At 47.7% G+C, this 25,667-nt stretch overlaps 1 protein-coding gene across 1 annotated transcript in view; it reads right to left on the bottom strand.

Moving 5' to 3' along the window:
* LOC138452918 (NACHT, LRR and PYD domains-containing protein 12-like) overlaps positions 1-25,667 on the bottom strand; it is a 2,075,892-nt gene that overhangs the window by 1,384,099 nt on the left and 666,126 nt on the right. The window contains exon 3 of the mRNA XM_069605266.1: positions 2,940-2,981. Coding sequence (XP_069461367.1) covers positions 2,940-2,981 — 42 coding nt within the window. The remainder of the gene's footprint in view (positions 1-2,939; positions 2,982-25,667) is intronic.

Raw genomic sequence — 25,667 nt, forward strand, 5'->3', positions numbered from 1 at the left:
TGTCGTTTTCCCTCATTCATACAGCCTGGCTGTCAATCACACAGCAGGGTGGCTGTCCTGGCAAGGACAGTCACCCAGCCAATCAAACAGGAGTGCAACTTGGGTTACCAAGGGAAGCCATGGCAGGGGTCTTAAGCTCCCTCCCTCACATCCAGCCTAGCCAGACTGTCAGGCGCCTGAAGGAGGGCTTCTGTGCATAAGCCCACGAAATGACGGCAAACAAAGGGACAAAACCTGGTTTGGCACGAGGAGTAAAACACGAGAAAGACATTTACAAAAAGAAATGGTGAATAAACCCAGCTGGAACCGTAATAAAATATATATGGTCAAGCGGGTTTATGTTTGAGGCTAATATAATAGCCTAAAACAATACCGTGGTTATTTAAGATAACCGCAGTATAAAAAATAGGGTAGGTACCACTGCCACCAGCCAAGTATTGATGTAAAGGGAGCGAAACAATGCGCCAAGAGACACAGACAAAAAGGGATAAGAATTAACCCTTTCCAATACTCCATGTAAGATGGGGCATACTGGGTCTGTGGTTAAAGTGACTAAAATAAAGTTAATGGCAACTTTACCTTTTCAGAGGGACAGTAGTCAGCCCCAGAAAATGGATTCAGAGGGAAGTCTCAAAGACAACCCTGTGTCACTGCACTGAAGGTGCTGTTTAACACACATGAAAAATATGAGGCCATGGAGCAGGTGAGGCTCCAGTGCTCAAGATCACACAAAAAGTAAAAACACACACAGCAAAACACATGTAAGAGTGGGAAAAAAGGCTCACACTCTTACCAGGTGAAAAAAGTAAATCCTAGAAATCCAGCAATCCCGCCAGGAGAGCCACCCTGCTGTCTGATTGACAGCCAGGCTGTGTGAATGTGGGAAACTGCATAAAAGCAGGTCTCTGGGACTGGAAAGGCAGAGTCGCCACTGGAACGAAAGAACCAATGAGGAGCTGACAGAAGAGGACCCCTACAACGACTGAACCGCCCGGTGAAGCCCACCATATGGCGGTGGGGGTTTGTATATGTAAATTATTAAGGCCCACTTTCTGGCTTTCCCGGTCATGATCTTTATTTTCCCTACCAGGCTATAATGGCACACTGATGGCCAGGATAACATGGCACGCTGGTGGCCAGGATATAATGGCACGCTGGTGCCCACGATATAATGGGCAGTAGCATGCCCCACCAGATCTCATGCCCCACCAGATCAGCTCAAACCCACTGCCTGAAAGTCCCTAAGTTCAAGCTCCAAAGAGCAGGAGGCACCAGTGTTCCTGTGCGTGCCGCTAAACTTTGGTACTCTCCCCCTTTGGCACTTAGAACAGAACCGTCCTTCCACTGTTTCAGACAAATCTCTAAAACATGGATACTCTCCAAACAGGTTTAAGCTTACATCAACCTACTACCCTGCTTCATATGTAAATATCTTTAACTGCATAACTAGTGTATATTATTGTATATTATTGTACATTTTCTTTTTTATTGTCTATACAACCAATACTGTATGTATCTGTAATATCATGTCACTGTAACCAAGCTACGTGCCCAGATGCCTTTGGGCCAGGCTGCGCTATATAAATAAAATAAACAAAAACAAAACAAAACGCTGGTGGCCAAGATATAATGGCACACTTTGGGACGCACTTCGCTCATGTGCTGTTCCTTTGGCTTTTGAGAGGCCTGCCTCTCTACACGCCCCATCATGTGGTGACCAACATAGACAACAGACTATGTTTGTCACTTACAGGGATTCCCAGGAAGGGCAATTCTCCACTCCATACATGTTTGGCTCTTGCGATTTATAAACTATGCCCAGCCTTGGTGCTTGCTTTGTCCAGTGCACCTGTGCAAGGCTGGCCCTTCTTTTTACCTTTGACTGAACTTGCTTCCGCTAATTATGCAAGGAACCTTGTGGCTGCCTGCATTGAAATCACCACTAGAATATGAAGTTGGAGTACCGTGGCACAGAACTGGAAATCGGAACAGGGACCGATACTAGCAATGTGGTGGGTCAGAATGTGGGGCATCATGGCCATGACAAAGTATATGCACTGGCAATGGGCAAATACCAAACACATGGCTCACGTTTCATGAGTTTGTATCCGACAGAGACCAACATTTTCACAAACCCGCCCGGCTCCTGAACTTCTCGGTGCTGTGAGATAAAATAAGCCGGACTGGACACAGGAAAGGGAAACCTCATAGAGGCATGCGAAGGACTAAACCTAAATCCAGAGTGCAAAGAAACAACTATATTTATGCAAATTCACCACCAAAGTTAAAGTTTGTTGGGGAGTTGGATAAGGGAAGGAGGAGGTAGCGGAGGGAACGGGGGGTGAGAACTGTGAACCTAAAAGCTGTCTTTTCACCCCCCGTTATGTGTATGAATATGTTGGCTGGTGGAGTTCACTTGAAAAAGCAATTTCAACCATATTCATGCTCCAACAGATGTTGGGAGTGCGACAGTTTCTCCCCATTCCTGGCATGAAAACTCTCAAGCTAGCAGCCACAGGGTGGTATTTAGTCCCTTGTAGGGAATGCCACATGCTCTACAAAGAAAACAGCCCAATTTTGAACCTGTGTAAAAACAAGAGAAAATACCAAACTGCAAACATACAGATTTGTGAAGGAACCACAGGGACTAGTAACCAACAAGCCATTAGTCCAGAGCAGGAATCCACGTCATAAACACACATCTTTGGATGAAAAATTAAGCATCGAATAAGAATCCATTACTTAGCCCACTGTGTTACCCTGATCAGGAAACTACACATTTTGACCACCTCTAGTTTAGGCTACCAGTTTCTTTTCACATTGAGCTATTTTTCTGCAATTTGCTAGAACTCAGAAGGAGTTGTTAGAGAGAAAAGGTTTTGTAGTTTTGTAAAACGGATTCTGAAAGCATGATACACTTGTATAATGAGAACACATACCTTCTTTGACTTGAGCTTCCATGAGCGTTTTCTCAGGCAAGTCTGAAAAATAATGTGAAAATGAGTTGTATAGAAAACACATTGCTCATAGCATTCCACACAACACACACAGAAGAAGCTTAACAGCACTGCTGGAAGGGCTCTTCCCCCAATCTAAGCCAGCTTTGGACTCCCTTGATGGTCTTCCTCTCACAGGGGGTAGGTGACAGCTGGAATGGAGCAGCAAAGGTACAACTCTCAGGAGGCTACACGGGACGTCAGAAACCTATTCTCGCAGCACAGCACTTTAGTGAAAGTAGTTTTGTGTCTACATTGAAGCCAAGTATCTATCAAAGGTATCCACAGTGATACCTAAAATATATGGATGCAAAATCTTAGCTGCGTTTGAGAGAAAAAGGCTGACTACAAACACAAGTTTCACAGCGTCCATAGGGAAACCAGCCACAATGTGTGGACTGTATATGAAATTCTATCTACCAATGAGAACCCCCGCTTGGCTCTCACAGGACTTCTATCTACCAATCAGAATGCCCGCTTGGCTCTCACAGGACTTCAGAGTCCCCAGTGTCCCCATGATCCCACAGTGGAAAGTCTATCTACCAATGAGAATGCCCGCTTGGCTTTCACAGGACTTCTATCTACCAATGAGAACGCCTGCTTGGCTTTCACAGGACTTCAGAGTGCCCAGTGTCCCCATGATCCTACAGTGGAAAGTCTATCTACCAATGAGAATGCCCGCTTGGCTTTCACAGGACTTTAGAGTCCCCAGAGTCCCCATGGTCCTACAGTGGAAAGTCTATCTACCAATGAGAACCCCTGCTTGGCTCTCACAGGACTTCTATCTACCAATGAGAACGCCCGCTTGGCTTTCACAGGACTTCTATCTACCAATGAGAACGCCTGCTTGGCTTTCACAGGACTTCAGTGTCCCCAGTGTGCCCATGATCCTACAGTGGAAAGTCTATCTACCAATGAGAACGCCCGCTTGGCTCTCACAGGACTTCTATCTACCAATGAGAACGCCTGCTTGGCTTTCACAGGACTTCAGAGTGCCCAGTGTCCCCATGATCCTACAGTGGAAAGTCTATCTACCAATGAGAATGCCCGCTTGGTTTTCACAGGACTTTAGAGTCCCCAGAGTCCCCAGAGTCCCCATGGTCCTACAGTGGAAAGTCTATCTACCAATGAGAACCCCCGCTTGGCTCTCACAGGACTTCTATCTACCAATGAGAACCCTCGCTTGGCTCTCACAGGACTTCTATCTACCAATGAGAATGCCCGCTTGGCTCTCACAGGACTTTAGACTCCCCAGAGTCCCTGTGATCCTACAGTGGAAAGTCTATCTACCAATGAGAATGCCCGCTTGGCTTTCACAGGACTTTAGAGTCCCCAGAGTCCCTACGATCCTACAGTGGAAAGTCCATCTACCAATGAGAACCCCCACTTGGCTCTCACAGGACTTCTATCTACCAATGAGAACCCCCGCTTGGCTCTCACAGGACTTCTATCTACCAATGAGAACGCCTGCTTGGCTTTCACAGGACTTCAGAGTCCCCAGTGTCCCCATGATCCTACAGTGGAAAGTCTACCAATGAGAATGCCCGCTTGGCTTTCACAGGACTTTAGAGTCCCCATGGTCCTACAGTGGAAAGTCTATCTACCAATGAGAACCCCCGCTTGGCTCTCACAGGAATTCTATCTACCAATGAGAACCCCCGCTTGGCTCTCACAGGACTTCTATCTACCAATGAGAATGCCTGCTTGGCTCTCACAGGACTTCAAAGTCCCCAGAGGGGACAGCTGTCCCGCCCACATCATAAATGATGCAGCTAGAGACCTATCCCCATTCATCACTAAACTTATTAACCTTTAATTCACCAATAACTCAGTTCCCAGCAACCTAAAACAATCATGGGTTCTCACACTCCTGAAAAAACAATCACTAGATCCAGCCATACCCACTAATTACAGACCCATCACCACTGTCCCATTTCTGTTAAAAATCCTGGATAAAGTTTCCTCGTTTCAAATTCAGGAATATCTGGAATCCAACCAACTGCTAGGAATACGTCAATTTGGCTTCAGACCTCAACATGGAACAGAAACTGCCCTTGTTGATCTCAAAAGTCAGATTGATGAAATCAAAGACAAAGGCAATGCCGCGATCCTACTCCCTTTAGACCTTTCAGCGGCCTTCAACCTGGTCGACCATAATATTCTCTGTAGTGACTTAGCCACCGCAGCTCACTTCTCCCCCTCGGCCGTCACATGGATACAATCCTTTCTGGAAAACAGAACCATGCAGGTTTTCTCTACAACAGCTGCAGCAGACCCCATTCCCACCTCATGCGGGGTCCCTCAAGGCTCCTGCGTCTCCCCCACTTTGTACAACATATTTACAAAGCCACTATTTGACCAACTGGACCGCCTGGGTGTCACCTACACGAATTACACAGATGACACCCAGATACTCCTCACCATCACAGGCAACTACCATGCAGACGTCACCCGGATTAACGAAATATTTTCCATCATTCAGGCATGGATGGCCTCACACGGCCTTTGCCTGAATGATGAGAAGACGGACCTCCTCCTTGTCTGCTCCCCCAGCAACCTAGCTAAACTTAATCCCAACTACAACAACATCATTATCGATGGTCACACCATCCCTATTGCCAAAAGTGTGAAAACTCTCGGTTTTTACCTTGATGCCAACTCTAACCTCACCAAGCAAACTAACATGATCGCCTCAGCCTCCGCCTACACCAGCAAGCTTATTAGGGCCAGTAGACCCTTCCTATCATCTAATAGCTGCCTCACTCTTGCTAGAGCCCTCATACAATCCAAACTGGACTACTGTAATTGCTTGTACCTAGGTGCCAACCAAGCTATAATCAACAAACTACAGGTACTTCAAAATAACGCACTACGTGCAGCGCTCAACATCCCCAGGCGAGAGCACATCTCCACTGCAAGGAAATCATGCAAATAGCTCTCCATACGACAAAAAATTGACTTGAAAACCATTTGCCTCACATATAAGGCTCTAAACCACTTAGCCCCACCATATCTCACCAATAAGTTTACCATGAAACCCGCCACCAGAACCACTAGATCCTCCAACACCTTATGCCTGACAGTGCCCAGATTCTCCCTAAAAAGAGCAGGAGGGACGAGCTTCACAGTACTTGCCTCCCAACTCTGGAACACCCTACCTCTCAACATTAAAACTATTGAGCCCTTCCAGATCTTCAGGAAACACGTTATAGGTTGGCTCCTAAACAAAGAGTAGCACCACAGATAGGTGGGCACACCTCCCTCTGCGTAACCATGCCGGCGAACTATAGAAACTGTATTTTATTGTAAAATTGTACTTTGTATCTTGAAAATGTTGTACCCCCACTGCTTAAATAGGTTGCTATACTCTGTAAACTGCTGTATATTGAATTTGCTTTTGTCACACTTTGTAACCATCCTCTTTAAGCGCCCTTCTACCTCTGGGTTTGGAGCACTATACAAATAAATAAAGCAAACAAACAAACAGAGTCCCCATGATCCTACAGTGGAAAGTCTATCTACCAATGAGAATGCTCGCTTGGCTCTCACAGGACTTCCGAGTCCCCAGAGTCCCCATGATCCTACAGTGGAAAGTCTATCTACCAATGAGAACGCCTGCTTGGCTCTCACATGACTTCGGAGTCCCATGTTCTACAGTGGAAGGTCTATAATGACCAACACAGGATCATGTGGCCCGGGTTTCGGTTCATGGGGTGGAGCACGGATCCAAGACTCCCAAAATGTAGCAGAAGTCCTTTTTGGCAGAGGGTGGGGGGGTGTCTGCTCTATAATTCAAGTGTAGGCTATTGAAACAGAAAAGCACAGTTACATTTGTAAAATTGTGGTTACAAAGGTATCAGTGGTTGGGAGCCAAAGTGGTTGGGAGCCCGACTGGCTGCCTATCAAAGCCTGTATCGAATTTAAAGTCCTACCTATCACACACAATGCATTCATAGCAGTGCACCTACCTTAGCCAGCGCATCGACAAAAGCCCCAAACCTTGAAGCTTACGCTCTTCCGCCACCTCATTGCTTGCTACACCTAGATGCTCCAGAAGAAGAGCAGGTGGAGGTAGTGTGATTGGTGCAGCTCCCACTCTTTGGAACGCCCCTCCGACATGTATCCAAGAAGAACACTAATACTAAATCTTCCGCAAAGAAATGAAAACGCTGCTATTTAACAAACATGCCTAAAAGCTTTTCCCACCATCTTATGACTGCATGAACTGTACCAAAGTGTCTGACCTTCTATTTCATGACTGTATTCCTGCACTGTAATCATATTTAGCACTGTGATACTTCCGGGTCTGGGTGCTATCAACAAATGTAATAAATAAATAAATATAAATAAAGTTGCGATGCCAGATACTGCAGTTGAGTAGATTCTCCTGAATCAGCTAAATGCTTAGTTGCAGTTGAATAGATGGGCCCTCATTACAACCCTGGTGTTAAGGGGTTAACAGTGCCATAAAAGGTGGCAGCGCCGTTAACCCCTTAACGCCTGATCACGAGGTCCTTTTGCGGGTTGGAGATTTTAACGCCTGCTTTTTGCTGGTGTTAAAAACAACCCGCAAAGGGACCTTGCTGTTAAGTATGGTGCCGCAATTTGCGGCACCGTACTTAGCGCCTTCCCCATTCCCATTGAGCCCTATGGGGCAAAAATGGGAATGGGGAAGGGCCATGGCGGCATGGGGAATAACTGCCCCGCCAACCTCGGAATGGGGCGGCAATTCCCCATTCCGCCATGGCGGAGTCGGAAAGTTACCGGCATGGACCATGGTGCTATTAACACCATGGTCCAATGCCAGGGTCGTAATGAGGGCCATGGGATGGTTCTGTGGAATCGGTCCAGTGTTGCTATTCAGCAGGTGGGTAGATTCTCCTGAGTCAGCTAAATGCTTAGTTGCAGTTGAATAGATGGGATGGTTCTGTGGAATCGGTCCAGTGTTCAGCTGGTGGGTAGATTATCCTGAGTCAGCTAAATGCTAAGTTGCAGTTGAATAGATGGGATGGTTCTGTGGAATCGGCCCAGTGTTCAGCAGGTGGGTAGATTATCCTGAGTCGGCTAAATGCTTAGTTGCAGTTGAATAGATGGGATGGTTCTGTGGAATCGGTCCAGTGTTCAACAGGTGGGTAGATTCTCCTGAGTCGGCTAAATGCTTAGTTGCAGTTGAATAGATGGGATGGTTCTGTGGAATAGACCCAGTGTTCAGCAGGTGGGTAGATTCTCCTGAGTCGGCTAAATGCTTAGTTGCAGTTGAATAGATGGGATGGTTCTGTGGAATCTGTCCAGTGTTCAGCAGGTGGGTAGATTCCCCCGAATCAGCTAAATGCTTAGTTGCAGTTGAATAGATGGGATGTTTCTGTGGAATCGGTCCAGTGTTGCTATTCAGCAGGTGGGTAGATTCTCCTGAGTCAGCTAAAGGCTTAGTTGCAGTTGAATAGATTGGATAGTTCTGTGGAATCGGCACAGTGTTCAGCAGATGGGTAGATTTTCCTAAGTCAGCTAAATGCTTAGTTGCAGTTGAATAGATGGGATGGTTCTGTGGAATCGGTCCAGTGTTCAGTAGGTGGGTAGATTCCCCTGAATCAGCTAAATGCTTAGTTGCTGTTGAATAGATGGGATGTTTCTGTGGAATCGGTCCAGTGTTCAGCAGGTGGGTAGATTCTCCTGAGTCAGCTAAATGCTTAGTTGCAGTTGAATAGATGGGATGGTTCAGTGGAATCGGTCCAGTGTTCAGCAGGTGGGTAGATTCTCCTGAGTTGGCTAAATGCTTAGTTGCAGTTGAATGGATGGGATGGTTCTGTGGAATCGGTCCAGTGTTCAGCAGGTGGGTAGATTCCCCTGAGTCAGCTAAATGTTTAGTTGCAGTTGAATAGATGGGATGGTTCTGTGGAAATGGTCCAGTGTTGCTATTCAGCAGGTGGGTAGATTCTCCTGAGTTGGCTAAATGCTTAGTTGCAGTTGAATAGATGGGATGGTTCTGTGGAATCGGTCAAGTGTTCACCAGGTGGGTAGATTCCCCCGAATCAGCTAAATGCTTAGTTGCAGTTGAATAGATGGGATGGTTCTGTGGAATTGGTCCAGTGTTGCTATTCAGCAGGTGGGTAGATTTTCCTGAGTCAGCTAAATGCTTAGTTGCAGTTGAATAGATGGGATGGTTCTATGGAATCGGTCCAGTGTTGCTATTCAGCAAGTGGGTAGATTCTCCTGAGTCAGCTAAATGCTTAGTTGCAGTTGAATAGATGGGATGGTTCAGTGGAATCGGTCCAGTGTTAAGCAGGTGGGTAGATTCCCCTGAGTCAGCTAAATGCTTAGTTGCAGTTGAATAGATGGGATGGTTCTGTGGAAATGGTCCAGTGTTGCTATTCAGCAGGTGGGTAGATTCTCCTGAGTTGGCTAAATGCTTAGTTGCAGTTGAATAGATGGGATGGTTCTGTGGAATCGGTCCAGTGTTGCCATTCAGCAGGTCGGTAGATTCTCCTGAGTGGGCTAAATGCTTAGTTGCAGTTGAATAGATGGGATGGTTCTGTGGAATCGGTCCAGTGTTCACCAGGTGGGTAGATTCCCCCGAATCAGCTAAATGCTTAGTTGCAGTTGAATAGATGGGATGGTTCTGTGGAATCGGTTCAGTGTTGCTATTCAGCAGGTGGGTAGATTCTCCTGAGTCAGCTAAATGCTTAGTTGCATTGGAATAGATGGGATGGTTCTGTGGAATCGGACCAGTGTTCAGCAGGTGGGTAGATTATCCTGAGTCAGCTAAATGCTTAGTTGCAGTTGAATAGATGGGATGTTTCTGGGGAATCGGTCCAGTGTTGCTATTCAGCAGGTGGGTAGATTCTCCTGAGTCAGCTAAATGCTTAATTGCAGTTGAATAGATAGGATGGTTCTGTGGAATCGGTCCAGTGTTGCCATTCAGCAGGTGGGCAGATTCTCCTGAGTTGGCCAAATGCTTAGTTGCAGTTGAATAGATGGGATGGTTCTGTGGAATCGTTCCAGTGTTCAGCAGGTGGGTAGATTCCCCCGAATCAGCTAAATGCTTAGTTGCAGTTGAATAGATGGGATGTTTCTGTGGATTCGGTCCAGTGTTGCTATTCAGCAGGTGGGTAGATTCTCCTGAGTCAGCTAAATGCTTAGTTGCAGTTGAATAGATTGGATGGTTCTGTGGAATCGGCACAGTGTTCAGCAGGTGGGTAGATTATCCTAAGTCAGCTAAATGCTTAGTTGCAGTTGAATAGATAGGATGGTTCTGTGGAATCGGTCTAGTGTTGCCATTCAGCAGGTGGGTAGATTCTCCTGAGTTGGGTAAATGCTTAGTTGCAGTTGAATAGATGGGATGGTTCTGTGGAATCGGTCCAGTGTTCAGCAGGTGTGTAGATTCCCCCAAAACAGCTACATGCTTAGTTGCAGTTGAATAGATGTGATGTTTCTGTGGAATCGGTCCAGTGTTGCTATTCAGCAGGTGGGTAGATTCTCCTGAGTCAGCTAAATGCTTAGTTGCAGTTGAATAGATGGGATGGTTCTGTGGAATCGGCCCAGTGTTCAGCAGGTGGGTAGATTCTCATGAGTCGGCTAAATGCTTAGTTGCAGTTGAATAGATGGGATGGTTCTGTGGAATCGGTCCAGTGTTCAACAGGTGGGTAGATTCTCCTGAGTCGGCTAAATGCTTAGTTGCAGTTGAATAGATGGGATGGTTCTGTGGAATAGACCCAGTGTTCAGCAGGTGGGTAGATTCCCCCGAATCAGCTAAATGCTTAGTTGCAGTTGAATAGATGGGATGTTTCTGTGGAATCGGTCCAGTGTTGCTATTCAGCAGGTGGGTAGATTCTCCTGAGTCAGCTAAATTCTTAGTTGCAGTTGAATAGATGGGTTGGTTCAGTGGAATCGGTCCAGTGTTCAGCAGGTGGGTAGATTCTCCTGAGTTGGCTAAATGCTTAGTTGCAGTTGAATAGATGGGATGGTTCTGTGGAATCGGTCCAGTGTTCAGCAGGTGGGTAGATTCCCCTGAGTCAGCTAAAGGCTTAGTTGCAGTTGAATAGATTGGATAGTTCTGTGGAATCGGCACAGAGTTCAGCAGGTGGGTAGATTATCCTAAGTCAGCTAAATGCTTAGTTGCAGTTGAATAGATGGGATGGTTCTGTGGAATCGGCCCAGTGTTCAGCAGGTGGGTAGATTCCCCCGAATCAGCTAAATGCTTAGTTGCAGTTGAATAGATGGGATGTTTCTGTGGAATCGGTCGAGTGTTGCTATTCAGCAGGTGGGTAGATTCTCCTGAGTCAGCTAAATGCTTAGTTGTAGTTGAATAGATGGGATGGTTCAGTGGAATCGGTCCAGTGTTCAGCAGGTGGGTAGATTCTCCTGAGTCGGCTAAATGCTTAGTTGCAGTTGAATAGATGGGATGGTTCTGTGGAATCGGTCCAGTGTTCAGCAGGTGGGTAGATTCCCCTGAGTCAGCTAAATGCTTAGTTGCAGTTGAATAGATGGCATGGTTCTGTGGAAATGGTCCAGTGTTGCTATTCAGCAGGTGGGTAGATTCTCCTGAGTTGGATAAATGCTTAGTTGTAGTTGAATAGATGGGATGGTTCTGTGGAATCGGTCCAGTGTTGCCGTTCAGCAGGTGGGTAGATTCTCCTGAGTGGGCTAAATGCTTAGTTGCAGTTGAATAGATGGGATGGTTCTGTGGAATCGGTCCAGTGTTCAGCAGGTGGGTAGATTCCCCCGAATCAGCTAAATGCTTAGTTGCAGTTGAATAGATGGGATGGTTCTGTGGAATTGGTCCAGTGTTGCTATTCAGCAGGTGGGTAGATTCTCCTGAGTCAGCTAAATGCTTAGTTGCAGTTGAATAGATGGGATGGTTCTATGGAATCGGCCCAGTGTTGCCATCTAGCAGGTGGGTAGATTCTCCTGAGTTGGCTAAATGCTTAGTTGCAGTTGAATAGATGGGATGGTTCTGTGGAATCGGTCAAGAGTTCAGCAGGTGGGTAGATTCCCCCGAATCAGCTAAATGCTTAGTTTCAGTTCAATAGATATGATGTTTCTGTGGAATCGGTTCAGTGTTGCTATTTTCAGCAGGTGGGTAGATTCTCCTGAGTCAGCTAAATGCTTAGTTGCATTTGAATAGATGGGATGGTTCTGTGGAATCGGACCAGTGTTCAGCAGGTGGGTAGATTATCCTGAGTCAGCTAAGTGCTTAGTTGCAGTTGAATAGATGGGATGTTTCTGTGGAATCGGTCCAGTGTTGCTATTCAGCAGGTGGGTAGATTCTCCTGAGTCAGCTAAATGCTTAGTTGCAGTTGAATAGATAGGATGGTTCTGTGGAATCGGTCCAGTGTTGCCATTCAGCAGGTGGGTAGATTCTCCTGAGTTGGCTAAATGCTTAGCTGCAGTTGAATAGATGGGATGGTTCTGTGGAATCGGTCCAGTGTTCAGCAGGTGGGTAGATTCCCCTGAGTCAGCTAAATGCTTAGTTGCAGTTGAATAGATGGGATGGTTCTGTGGAAATGGTCCAGTGTTGCTATTCAGCAGGTGGGTAGATTCTCCTGAGTCAGCTAAATGCTTAGTTGCCGTTGAATAGATGGGATGGTTCTGTGGAATCGGTCAAGAGTTCAGCAGGTGGGTAGATTCTCCTGAGTTGGCTAAATGCTTAGTAGCAGTTGAATAGATGGGATGGTTCTGTGGAATCGGTCCAGTGTTGCCGTTCAGCAGGTGGGTAGATTCTCCTGAGTGGGCTAAATGCTTAGTTGCAGTTGAATAGATGGGATGGTTCTGTGGAATCGGTCCAGTGTTCAGCATGTGGGTAGATTCCCCCGAATCAGCTAAATGCTTAGTTGCAGTTGAATAGATGGGATGGTTCTGTGGAATTGGTCCAGTGTTGCTATTCAGCAGGTGGGTAGATTCTCCTGAGTCAGCTAAATGCTTAGTTGCCGTTGAATAGATGGGATGGTTCTGTGGAATCGGTCAAGAGTTCAGCAGGTGGGTAGATTCCCCCGAATCAGCTAAATGCTTAGTTTCAGTTCAATAGATATGATGTTTCTGTGGAATCGGTTCAGTGTTGCTATTCAGCAGGTGGGTAGATTCTCCTGAGTCAGCTAAATGCTTAGTTGCATTTGAATAGATGGGATGGTTCTGTGGAATCGGACCAGTGTTCGGCAGGTGGGTAGATTATCCTGAGACAGCTAAATGCTTAGTTGCAGTTGAATAGATGGGATGTTTCTGTGGAATCGGTCCAGTGTTGCTATTCAGCAGGTGGGTAGATTCTCCTGAGTCAGCTAAATGCTTAGTTGCAGTTGAATAGATAGGATGGTTATGTGGAATCGGTCCAGTGTTGCCATTCAGCAGGTAGGTAGATTCTCCTGAGTTGGCTAAATGCTTAGTTGCAGTTGAATAGATGGGATGGTTCTGTGGAATCGTTCCAGTGATCAGCAGGTGGGTAGATTCCCACGAATCAGCTAAATGCTTAGTTGCAGTTAAATAGATGGGATGTTTCTGTGGATTCGGTCCAGTGTTGCTATTCAGCAGGTGGGTAGATTCTCCGAAGTCAGCTAAATGCTTAGTTGCAGTTGAATAGATTGGATGGTTCTGTGGAATCGTCACAGTGTTCAGCAGGTGTGTAGATTATCCTAAGTCAGCTAAAGGCTTAGTTGCAGTTGAATAGATGTGATGTTTCTGTGGAATCGGTCCAGTGTTGCTATTCAGCAGGTGGGTAGATTCTCCTGAGTCAGCTAAATGCTTAGTTGCAGTTGAATATATGGGATGGTTCTGTGGAATCAGTTCAGTGTTCAGCAAGTGGGTAGATTCTCCTGAGTTGGCTAAATGCTTAGTTGCAGTTGAATAGATGGGATGGTTCTGTGGAATCGGTCCAGTGTTCAGCAGGTGGGTAGATTCCCCTGAGTTAGCTAAATGCTTAGTTGCAGTTGAATAGATGGGATGGTTCTGTGGAATTGGTCCAGTGTTGCTATTCAGCAGGTGGGTAGATTCTCCCGAGTCAGCTAAATGCTTAGTTGCAGTTGAATAGATGGGATGGTTCTGTGGAATCGGCCCAGTGTTGCCATTCAGCAGGTGGGTGAGATTCTCCTGAGTTGGCTAAATGCTTAGTTGCAGTTGAATAGATGGGATGGTTCCGTGGAATCGGTCCAGTGTTCAGCAGGTGGGTAGATTCTCCTGAGTCATCTAAATGCTTAGTTGCAGATGAATAGATGGGATGGTTCTGTGGAATTGGTCCAGTGTACAGCAGGTGGGTAGATTCTCCTGAGTCAGCTAAATGCTTAGTGGCTGTTGAATAGATGGGATGGTTCTGTGGAATCCGTCCAGTGTTCAGCAGGTGGGTAGATTCTCCTGAGTCAGCTAAATGCTTAGTTGCAGTTGAATAGATGGGATGGTTCTGTGGAATCGGCCCAGTGTTCAGCAGGTGGGTAGATTCTCCTGAGTCAGCTAAATGCTTAGTTGCAGTTGAATAGATGGGATGGTTCTGTGGAATCAGTGCAATGTTCAGCAGGTGGGTAGATTCTCCTGAGTCAGCTAAATGCTTAGTTGCAGTTGAATAGATGGGATGGTTCTGTGGAGTCAGTCCAGTGTTCAGCAGGTGGGTAGATTCTCCTGAGTCAGCTGAATGCTTAGTTGTAGTTGAATAGATGGGATGGTTCTGTGGAATCGGTCCAGTGTTCAGCAGGTGGGTAGATTCTCCTGAGTCAGCTAAATGCTTAGTTGTAGTTCAATAGATGGGATGGTTCTGTGGAATCGGTCCAGTGTTCAGCAGGTGGGTTGATTCTCCTGAGTGAGCTAAATGCTTAGTTGCTGTTGAATAGATGGGATGGTTCTGTGGAATCGGCCCAGTGTTCAGCAGGTGGGTAGATTCTCCTGAGTCAGCTAAATGCTTAGTTGCAGTTGAATAGATGGGATGGTTCTGTGGAATCGGCCCAGTGTTCAGCAGGTGGGTAGATTCTCCTGAGTCAGCTAAATGCTTAGTTGCAGTTGAATAGATGGGATGGTTCTGTGGAACCGGTCCAGTGTTGCTATTCAGCAGGTGGGTAGATTCTCCTGAGTCAGCTAAATGCTTAGTTGCATTTGAATAGATGGGATGGTTCTGTGGAATCGGCCCAGTGTTCAGCAGGTGGGTAGATTATCCTGAGTCAGCTAAATGCTTAGTTGCAGTTGAATAGATGGGATGTTTCTGTGGAATCGGTCCAGTGTTGCTATTCAGCAGGTGGGTAGATTCTCCTGAGTCAGCTAAATGCTTAGTTGCAGTTGAATAGATAAGATGGTTCTGTGGAATCGGTCCAGTGTTGCCATTCAGCAGGTGGGTAGATTCTCCTGAGTCAGCTAAATGCTTAGTTGCAGTTGAATAGATGGGATGGTTCTGTGGAATCGGTCCAGTGTTCAGCAGGTGGGTAGATTCTCCTGAGTCAGCTAAATGCTTAGTTGCAGTTGAATAGATGGGATGGTTCTGTGGAATCGGTCCAGTGTTGCTTTTCAGCAGGTGGGTAGATTCTCCTGTGTCAGCTAAATGCTTAGTTGCAGTTGAATAGATGGGATGGTTCTGTGGAATTGGTCCAGTGTTCAGCAGGTGGGTAGATTCCCCTGAGTTAGCTAAATGCTTAGTTGCAGTTGAATAGATGGGATGGTTCTGTGGAATTGGTCCAGTGTTGCTATTCAGTAGGTGGGTGGATTCTCCCGAGTCAGCTAAATGCTTAGTTGCAGTTGAATAGATGGGATGGTTCTGTGGAATCGGTCCAGTGTTGCCATTCAGCAGGTGGGTGAGATTCTCCTGAGTTGGCTAAATGCTTAGTTGCAGTTGAATAGATGGGATGGTTCTGTGGAATTGGTCCAGTGTTCAGCAGGTGGGTAGATCCCCCCAAATCAGCTAAATGCTTATTTGCAGTTCAATAGATATGATATTTCTGTGGAATCGGTCCAGTGTTGCTATTCAGCAGGTGGGTAGATTCTCCTGAGTCAGCTAAATGCTTAGTTGCAGTTGAATAGATGGGATGTTTCTGTGGAATCGGTCCAGTGTTGCTATTCAGCAGGTGGGTAGATTCTCCTGAGTCAGCTAAATGCTTAGTTGCAGTTGAATAGATGGGATGGTTCTGTGGAATCGGCAGAGTGTTCAGCAGGTGGGTAGATTATCCTGAGTCAGCTAAATGCTTAGTTGCAGTTGAATATTTGGGATGGTTCTGTGGAATCGGTCCAGTGTTCAGCAGGTGGGTAGATTCCCCCGAATCAGCTAAATGCTTAGTTGCAGTTGAATAGATGGGATGGTTCAGTGGAATCGGTCCAGTGTTCAGGAGGTGGGTAGATTCTCGTGAGTCAGCTAAATGCTTAGTTGCAGTTGAATAGATGGCATGGTTCTGTGGAATCGGTCCAGTGTTCAGCAGGTGGGTAGATTCTCCTGAGTCAGCTAAATGCTAGTTGCAGTTGAATAGATGGGATGGTTCTGTGGAATCGGTCCAGTGTTCAGCAGGTGGGTAGATTCTCCTGAGTCAGCTAAATGCCTAGTTGCAGTTGAATAGATGGGATGGTTCTGTGGAATCGGTCCAGTGTTCAGCAGGTGGGTAGATTCTCCCGAGTCAGCTAAATGCTTAGTTGCAGTTGAATAGATGGGATGGTTCTGTGGAATTGGTCCAGTGTTCAGCAGATGGGTTGATTCTCCTGAGTCAGCTAAATGCTTAGTTGCAGTTGAATAGATGGGATGGTTCTGTGGAATCGGTCCAGTGTTCAGCAGGTGGGCAGATTCTCCTGAGTCAGCTAAATGCCTAGTTGCAGTTGAATAGATGGGATGGTTCTGTGGAATCGGTCCAGTGTTCAGCAGGTGGGTAGATTCTCCTGAGTCAGCTAAATGCCTAGTTGCAGTTGAAATAGATGGGATGGTTCTGTGGAATCGGTCCAGTGTTCAGCAGGTGGGTAGATTCTCCTGAGTCAGCTAAATGCCTAGTTGCAGTTGAATAGATGGGATGGTTCTGTGGAATCGGTCCAGTGTTCAGCAGGTGGGTAGATTCTCCCGAGTCAGCTAAATGCTTAGTTGCAGTTGAATAGATGGCATAGTTCTGTGGAATCGGCCCAGTGTTCAGCAGGTGGGTAGATTCTCCTGAGTCGGCTAAATGCTTAGTTGCAGTTGAATAGATGGGATAGTTCTGTGGAATCGGTCCAGTGTTCATCAGGTGGGTAGATTCTCCTGAGTCAGCTAAATGCTTAGTTGCAGTTGAATAGATGGGATGGTTCTGTGGAATCGGTCCAGTGTTCAGCAGGTGGGTTGATTCTCCTGAGTCAGCTAAATGCTTAGTTGCAGTTGAATAGATGGGATGGTTCTGTGGAATCGGTCCAGTGTTGCAATTCAGCAGGTGGGTAGATTCTCCCGAGTCAGCTAAATGCTTATTTGCAGTTGAATAGATGGGATCGTTCTGTGGAATTGGTCCAGGGTACAGCAGGTGGGTAGATTCTCCTGAGTCAGCTAAATGCTTAGTTGCAGTTGAACAGATGGGATGGTTCTGTGGAATCGGTCCAGTGTTCTGCAGGTGGGTAGATTCTCCTGAGTCATCTAAATGCTTAGTTGCTGTTGAATAGATGGGATGGTTCTGTGGAATCGGTCCAGTGTCAGCAGGTGGGTAGATTCTCCTGAGTCAGCTAAATGCTTAGTTGCAGTTGAATAGATGGGATGGTTCTGTGGAATCGGTCCACTGTTCAGCAGGTGGGTAGATTCTCCTGAGTCAGCTAAATGCTTAGTTGCTGTTGAATAGATGGGATGGTTCTGTGGAATTGGTCCAGTGTTCAGCAGGTGCATAGATTCTCCTGAGTCGGCTAAATGCTTAGTTGCAGTTGAATAGATGGGATGGTTCTGTGGAATTGGCCCATTGTTCAGCGGGTGAGTAGATTCACCTGAGTCAGCTAAATGCTTAGTTGCAGTTGAATAGATTTGATGGTTCTGTGGAATCGGTCCAGTGTTCAGCAGGTGGGTAGATTCTCCTGAGTCAGCTACATGCTTAGTTGCAGTTGAATAGATGGGATGGTTCTGTGGAATCGGTCCAGTGTTGCAATTCCACAGGTGGGTAGATGCTCCTGAGTCAGCTAAGTGCTTAGTTGCAGTTGAATAGATGGGATGGTTCTGTGGAATCGGTCCAGTGTTGCAATTCAGCAGGTGGGTAGATTCACCTGAGATGGCTAAATGCTTAGTTGCAGTTGAATAGATGGGATGGTTCTGTGGAATCGGTCCAGTGTTCAGCAGGTGGGTAGATTCTCCTGAGTCAGGTAAATGCTTAGTTGCAGTTGAATAGATGGGATGGTTCTGTGGAATCGGTCCAGTGTTCAGCAGGTGGGTAGATTCTCCTGAGTTGGGTAAATTATTAGTAGCAGTTGAAGTTATATAGATGGGATGGTTCTGTGGTATCGGTCCAGTGTTCAGCAGGTGGGTAGATTATCCTGAGTCGGCTAAATGCTTAGTAGCAGTTGAATAGATGAGATGGTTCTATGGAATCGGTCCAGTGTTCAGCAGGTGGGTAGATTCCCCCCGAGTCAGATAAATGCTTAGTTGCAGTTGAATAGATAGGATGGTTCTGTGGAATCGGTCTAGTGTTGCCATTCAGCAGGTGGGTAGATTCTCCTGAGTTGGGTTAATGCTTAGTTGCAGTTGAATAGATGGGATGGTTCTGTGGAATCGGTCCAGTGTTCAGCAGGTGTGTAGATTCCCCCGAAACAGCTACATGCTTAGTTGCAGTTGAATAGATGTGATGTTTCTGTGGAATCGGTCCAGTGTTGCTATTCAGCAGGTGGGTAGATTGTCCTGAGTCAGCTAAATGCTTAGTTGCAGTTGAATAGATGGGATGGTTCTGTGGAATCGGCCCAGTGTTCAGCAGATGGGTAGATTATCCTGAGTTGGCTAAATGCTTAGTTGCAGTTGAATAGATGAGATGGTTCTGTGGAATCGGTCCAGTGTTCAGCAGGTGGGTAGATTCTCCTGAGTCAGCTAAATGCTTAGTTGCAGTTGAATAGATGGGATGGTTCTGCGGAATCGGCCCAGTGTCCAGCAGGTGGGTAGATTCTCCTGAGTCGGCTAAATGCTTAGTTGCAGTTGAATAGATGGGATGGTTCTGTGGAATCGGTCCAGTGTTCAGCAGGTGGGTAGATTCTCCTGAGTCAGCTAAATGCTTAGTTGCAGTTGAATAGATGGGATGGTTCTGTGGAATCTGTCCAGTGTTCAGCAGGTGGGTAGATTCCCCTGAATCAGCTAAATGCTTAGTTGCAGTTGAATAGATGGGATGTTTCTGTGGAATCGGTCCAGTGTTGCTATTCAGCAGGTGGGTAGATTCTCCTGAGTCAGCTAAATGCTTAGTTGCAGTTGAATAGATGGGATGGTTCTGTGGAATCGGTCCAGTGTTCAGCAGGTGGGTAGATTCTCCTGAGTTGGCTAAATGTTTAGTTGCAGTTGAATAGATGGGATGGTTCTGTGGAATCGGTCCAGTGTTCAGCAGGTGGGTAGATTCCCCTGAGTCAGCTAAATGCTTAGTTGCAGTTGAATAGATGGGATGGTTCTGTGGAAATGGTCCAGTGTTGCTATTCAGCAGGTGGGTAGATTCTCATGAGTCAGCTAAATGCTTAGTTGCAGTTGAATAGATGGGATGGTTCTGTGGAATCGGTCCAGTGTTCAGCAGGTGGGTAGATTCTCCTGAGTTGGGTAAATTATTAGTAGCAGTTGAAGTTATATAGATGGGATGGTTCTGTGGTATCGGTCCAGTGTTCAGCAGGTGGGTAGATTATCCTGAGTCGGCTAAATGCTTAGTAGCAGTTGAATAGATGAGATGGTTCTATGGAATCGGTCCAGTGTTCAGCAGGTGGGTAGATTCCCCCCGAGTCAGATAAATGCTTAGTTGCAGTTGAATAGATAGGATGGTTCTGTGGAATCGGTCTAGTGTTGCCATTCAGCAGGTGGGTAGATTCTCCTGAGTTGGGTTAATGCTTAGTTGCAGTTGAATAGATGGGATGGTTCTGTGGAATCGGTCCAGTGTTCAGCAGGTGTGTAGATTCCCCCGAAACAGCTACATGCTTAGTTGCAGTTGAATAGATGTGATGTTTCTGTGGAATCGGTCCAGTGTTGCTATTCAGCAGGTGGGTAGATTGTCCTGAGTCAGCTAAATGCTTAGTTGCAGTTGAATAGATGGGATGGTTCTGTGGAATCGGCCCAGTGTTCAGCAGATGGGTAGATTATCCTGAGTTGGCTAAATGCTTAGTTGCAGTTGAATAGATGAGATGGTTCTGTGGAATCGGTCCAGTGTTCAGCAGGTGGGTAGATTCTCCTGAGTCAGCTAAATGCTTAGTTGCAGTTGAATAGATGGGATGGTTCTGCGGAATCGGCCCAGTGTCCAGCAGGTGGGTAGATTCTCCTGAGTCGGCTAAATGCTTAGTTGCAGTTGAATAGATGGGATGGTTCTGTGGAATCGGTCCAGTGTTCAGCAGGTGGGTAGATTCTCCTGAGTCAGCTAAATGCTTAGTTGCAGTTGAATAGATGGGATGGTTCTGTGGAATCTGTCCAGTGTTCAGCAGGTGGGTAGATTCCCCTGAATCAGCTAAATGCTTAGTTGCAGTTGAATAGATGGGATGTTTCTGTGGAATCGGTCCAGTGTTGCTATTCAGCAGGTGGGTAGATTCTCCTGAGTCAGCTAAATGCTTAGTTGCAGTTGAATAGATGGGATGGTTCTGTGGAATCGGTCCAGTGTTCAGCAGGTGGGTAGATTCTCCTGAGTTGGCTAAATGTTTAGTTGCAGTTGAATAGATGGGATGGTTCTGTGGAATCGGTCCAGTGTTCAGCAGGTGGGTAGATTCCCCTGAGTCAGCTAAATGCTTAGTTGCAGTTGAATAGATGGGATGGTTCTGTGGAAATGGTCCAGTGTTGCTATTCAGCAGGTGGGTAGATTCTCATGAGTCAGCTAAATGCTTAGTTGCAGTTGAATAGATGGGATGGTTCTGTGGAATCGGTCCAGTGTTCAGCAGGTGGGTAGATTCCCCCGAATCAGCTAAATGCTTAGTTGCAGTTGAATAGATGGGATGGTTCTGTGGAATTGGTCCAGTGTTGCTATTCAGCAGGTGGGTAGATTCTCCTGAGTCAGCTAAATGCTTAGTTGCAGTTGAATAGATGGAATGGTTCTATGGAATCGGTCCTGTGTTGCCATTCAGCAGGTGGGTAGATTCTCCTGAGTTGGCTAAATGCTTAGTTGCAGTTGAATAGATGGGATGGTTCTGTGGAATCGGCCCAGTGTTCAGCAGGTTGGTAGATTATCCTGAGTCAGCTAAATGCTTAGTTGCAGTTGAATAGATGGGATGTTTCTGTGGAATCGGTCCAGTGTTGCTATTGAGCAGGTGGGTAGATTCTCTTGAGTCAGCTAAATGCTTAGTTGCAGTTGAATAGATAGGATGGTTCTGTGGAATCGGTCCAGTGTTGCCATTCAGCAGGTGGGTAGATTCTCCTGAGTTGGCTAAATGCTTAGTTGCAGTTGAATAGATGGGATGGTTCTATGGAATCGGTCCAGTGTTCAGCAGGTGTTTAGATTCCCCCGAATCAGCTAAACGCTTAGTTGCAGTTGAATAGATGGGATGTTTCTGTGGAATAGGTCCAGTGTTGCTATTCAGCAGGTGGGTAGATTCTCCTGAGTCAGCTAAATGCTTAGTTGCAGTTGAATAGATTGGATGGTTCTGTGGAATCGGCACAGTGTTCAGCAGGTGGGTAGATTATCCTAAGTCAGCTAAATGCTTAGTTGCAGTTGAATAGATGGGATGGTTCTGTGGAATCGGTCTAGTGTTCAGCAGGTGGGTAGATTCCCCCGAATCATCTAAATGCTTAGTTGCAGTTGAATAGATGGGATGGTCTGTGGAATCGGTTCAGTGTTCAGCAGGTGGGTAGATTCTCCTGAGTTGGCTAAATGCTTAGTTGCAGTTGAATAGATGGGATGGTTCTGTGGAATCGGTCCAGTGTTCAGCAGGTGGGTAGATTCTCCTGAGTTGGCTAAATGCTTAGTTGCAGTTGAATAGATGGGATGGTTCTGTGGAATCGGTCCAGTGTTCAGCAGGTGGGTAGATTCCCCGAATCAGCTAAATGCTTAGTTGCAGTTGAATAGATGGGATGGTTCTGTGGAATTGGTTCAGTGTTCAGCAGATGGGTAGATTCTCCTGAGTTGGCTAAATGCTTAGTTGCAGTTGAATAGATGGGATGTTTCTGTGGAATCGGTCCAGTGTTGCTATTGAGCAGGTGGGTAGATTCTCCTGAGTCAGCTAAATGCTTAGTTGCAGTTGAATAGATAGGATGGTTCTGTGGAATCGGTCCAGTGTTGCCATTCAGCAGGTGGGTAGATTCTCCTGAGTTGGCTAAATGCTTAGTACAGTTGAATAGATGGGATGGTTCTATGGAATCGGTCCAGTGTTCAGCAGGTGGGTAGATTCCCCCGAATCAGCTAAATGCTTAGTTGCAGCTGAATAGATGGGATGTTTCTGTGGAATAGGTCCAGTGTTGCTATTCAGCAGGTGGGTAGATTCTCCTGAGTCAGCTAAATGCTTAGTTGCAGTTGAATAGATTGGATGGTTCTGTGGAATCGGCACAGTGTTCAGCAGGTGGGTAGATTATCCTAAGTCAGCTAAATGCTTAGTTGCAGTTGAATAGATGGGATGGTTCTGTGGAATCGGTCTAGTGTTCAGCAGGTGGGTAGATTCCCCCGAATCAGCTAAATGCTTAGTTGCAGTTGAATAGATGGGATGGTTCTGTGGAATCGGTTCAGTGTTCAGCAGGTGGGTAGATTCTCCTGAGTTGGCTAAATGCTTAGTTGCAGTTGAATAGATGGGATGGTTCTGTGGAATTGGTCCAGTGTTGCTATTCAGCAGGTGGGTAGATTCCTCCGAGTCAGCTAAATGCTTAGTTGCAGTTGAATAGATGGCATGGTTCTGTGGAATCGGTCCAGTGTTGCCATTCAGCAGGTGGGTGAGATTCTCCTGAGTTGGCGAAATGCTTAGTTGCAGTTGAATAGATGGGATGGTTCTGTGGAATCTGTCAAGTGTTCAGCAGGTGGGTAGATTCCCCCGAATCAGCTAAATGCTTAGTTGCAGTTCAATAGATATGATGTTTCTGTGGAATCGGTCCAGTGTTGCTATTCAGCAGGTGGGTAGATTCTCCTGAGTCAGCTAAATGCTTAGTTGCAGTTGAATAGATGGGATGGTTCTGTGGAATCAGCCCAGTGTTCAGCAGGTGGGTAGATTATCCTGAGTCAGCTAAATGCTTAGTTGCAGTTGAATATTTGGATGGTTCTGTGGAATCGGTCCAGTGTTCAGCAGGTGGGTAGATTCCCCCGAATCAGCTAAATGCTTAGTTGCAGTTGAATAGATGGGATGGTTCTGTGGAATCGGTTCAGTGTTCAGCAGGTGGGTAGATTCTCCTGAGTTGGCTAAATGCTTAGTTGCAGTTGAATAGATGGGATGGTTCTGTGGAATTGGTCCAGTGTTGCTATTCAGCAGGTGGGTAGATTCCTCCGAGTCAGCTAAATGCTTAGTTGCAGTTGAATAGATGGGATGGTTCTGTGGAATCGGTCCAGTGTTGCCATTCAGCAGGTGGGTGAGATTCTCCTGAGTTGGCGAAATGCTTAGTTGCAGTTGAATAGATGGGATGGTTCTGTGGAATCGGTCAAGTGTTCAGCAGGTGGGTAGATTCCCCCGAATCAGCTAAATGCTTAGTTGCAGTTCAATAGGTATGCAGGCCGATTCATGGAATAAATGTGCGCCGAAAATTCCGGCGCAGAGGGGCCCATACGTGCGCTGCGCCGAAAAATAGCGAAAAGCGCAGGGAAACCAGCGCACGTCGATTCATGGAAGTCCGTGCGCAAGAAAAGCATAGGACGTGCGCTGAAAAAGTGCGCGGCGCACGCCAGCGCACAGGTCAACCAACGGCGTGCGCCACGGCCACTGCGCTATCACTCCGAGCGCAGCGCACAGCTCTAAAGTAGGCGGAACACAGGGCGGGACACTCGGAATGGGGAATAAAATGGGGCACAACACTCGGAATGGGGAAGAATGTGGGCGGCACGGGGAAGTACAGGAGGCAAGTGCGCAGAACGCCCACACGCTCTCCGGAAACACGTATTCGAACAGGGCAAAACAGCGCTCGATCAAACCAGCGCACAGGCCCAAAAACGTACGCCACAAGTAAGCAGGCGGTAGCGTCCCGACGCACTTAACGAAAGTGCGCCAAAACCTACGCCAACAAATACCGCCCACATACAGCAATGGGCCATACCATGACCCCAAAGGACAAATGAGGTGCAAAGGTGTACGCCATTAACACGGACACCCACTGTTCAAAAATTCGCGTGTGTGTGTACAACGGGTTGCGCGAGAAGTCACTCGCACGATTGCCCTGGGTACGTGTATCCCGGGGTGCGGGGAAGTCCCACACGCGATTGCCCTGGCCACGTCGATTTCAGGGGTGCGTGTGAAGTTCCACACGCGAAAAGCCAGGGTACGTCAATTACAGGGGTGCGCGGGAAGTTTCACACGCGAAAAGCTAGGCTACGGGAATTCCAGGGGTGCGCGTGAAATCCTACACGCGAAAAACTAGGGTACGTCATTTACAGGGGTGCGCGGGAAGTTTCACACGCGGCTCTGCTGGGTGGGTCCTCACAGGTGTTCCATTCACACCCTCCACGTCCCCTGCATGCAACCCACACCACAGGGGACTACCCTGCACACCTGCTCATGCCTCCCACCACCCCCACCCCCCCAGCAGTCAGGGGCACCTTCCAGCAGGCCCCCACCCATGTCTACCACCACCCCCACCCCCCAGCAGTCAGGGGCACCTTCCAGCAGGCCCCCACCCATGTCTACCACCACCCCCACCCCCCAGCAGTCAGGGGCACCTTCCAGCAGGCCCCCACCCATGTCTACCACCACCCCCACCCCCCAGCAGTCAGGGGCACCTTCCAGCAGGCCCCCACCCATGTCTACCACCACCCCCACCCCCCAGCAGTCAGGGCACCTGCAAGAAGGCCCCCACCCATGTCTACCACCACCCCCACCCGCCAGCAGTCAGGGGCACCTTCCAGCAGGCCCCCACCCATGTCTACCACCACCCCCACCCCCCCAGCAGTCAGGGGCACCTGCAAGAAGTCCCCCACCCATGTCTACCACCACCCCCACCCCCCCAGCAGTCAGGGGCACCTTCCAGCAGGCCCCCACCCATGTCTACCACCACCCCCACCCCCCAGCAGTCAGGGGCACCTGCCAGAAGGCCCCCACCCATGTCTACCACCACCCCCACCCCCCAGCAGTCAGGGGCACCTGCAAGAAGGCCCCCACCCATGTCTACCACCACCCCCACCCCCCAGCAGTCAGGGGCACCTTCCAGCAGGCCCCCACCCATGTCTACCACCACCCCCACCCCCCCAGCAGTCAGGGGCACCTGCAAGAAGTCCCCCACCCATGTCTACTACCACCCCCACCCCCCCAGCAGTCAGGGGCACCTTCCAGCAGGCCCCCACCCATGTCTACCACCACCCCCACCCCCCAGCAGTCAGGGGCACCTGCCAGAAGGCCCCCACCCATGTCTACCACCACCCCCACCCCCCAGCAGTCAGGGGCACCTTCCAGCAGGCCCCCACCCATGTCTACCACCCCCCCACCCCCCCAGCAGTCAGGGGCACCTGCAAGAAGTCCCCC

This window comes from Ambystoma mexicanum, chromosome 4p, assembly GCF_040938575.1.
Source record: "Ambystoma mexicanum isolate Mex_15411 chromosome 4p, UKY_AmexF1_1, whole genome shotgun sequence".
Lineage (NCBI taxonomy): Eukaryota > Metazoa > Chordata > Amphibia > Caudata > Ambystomatidae > Ambystoma > Ambystoma mexicanum.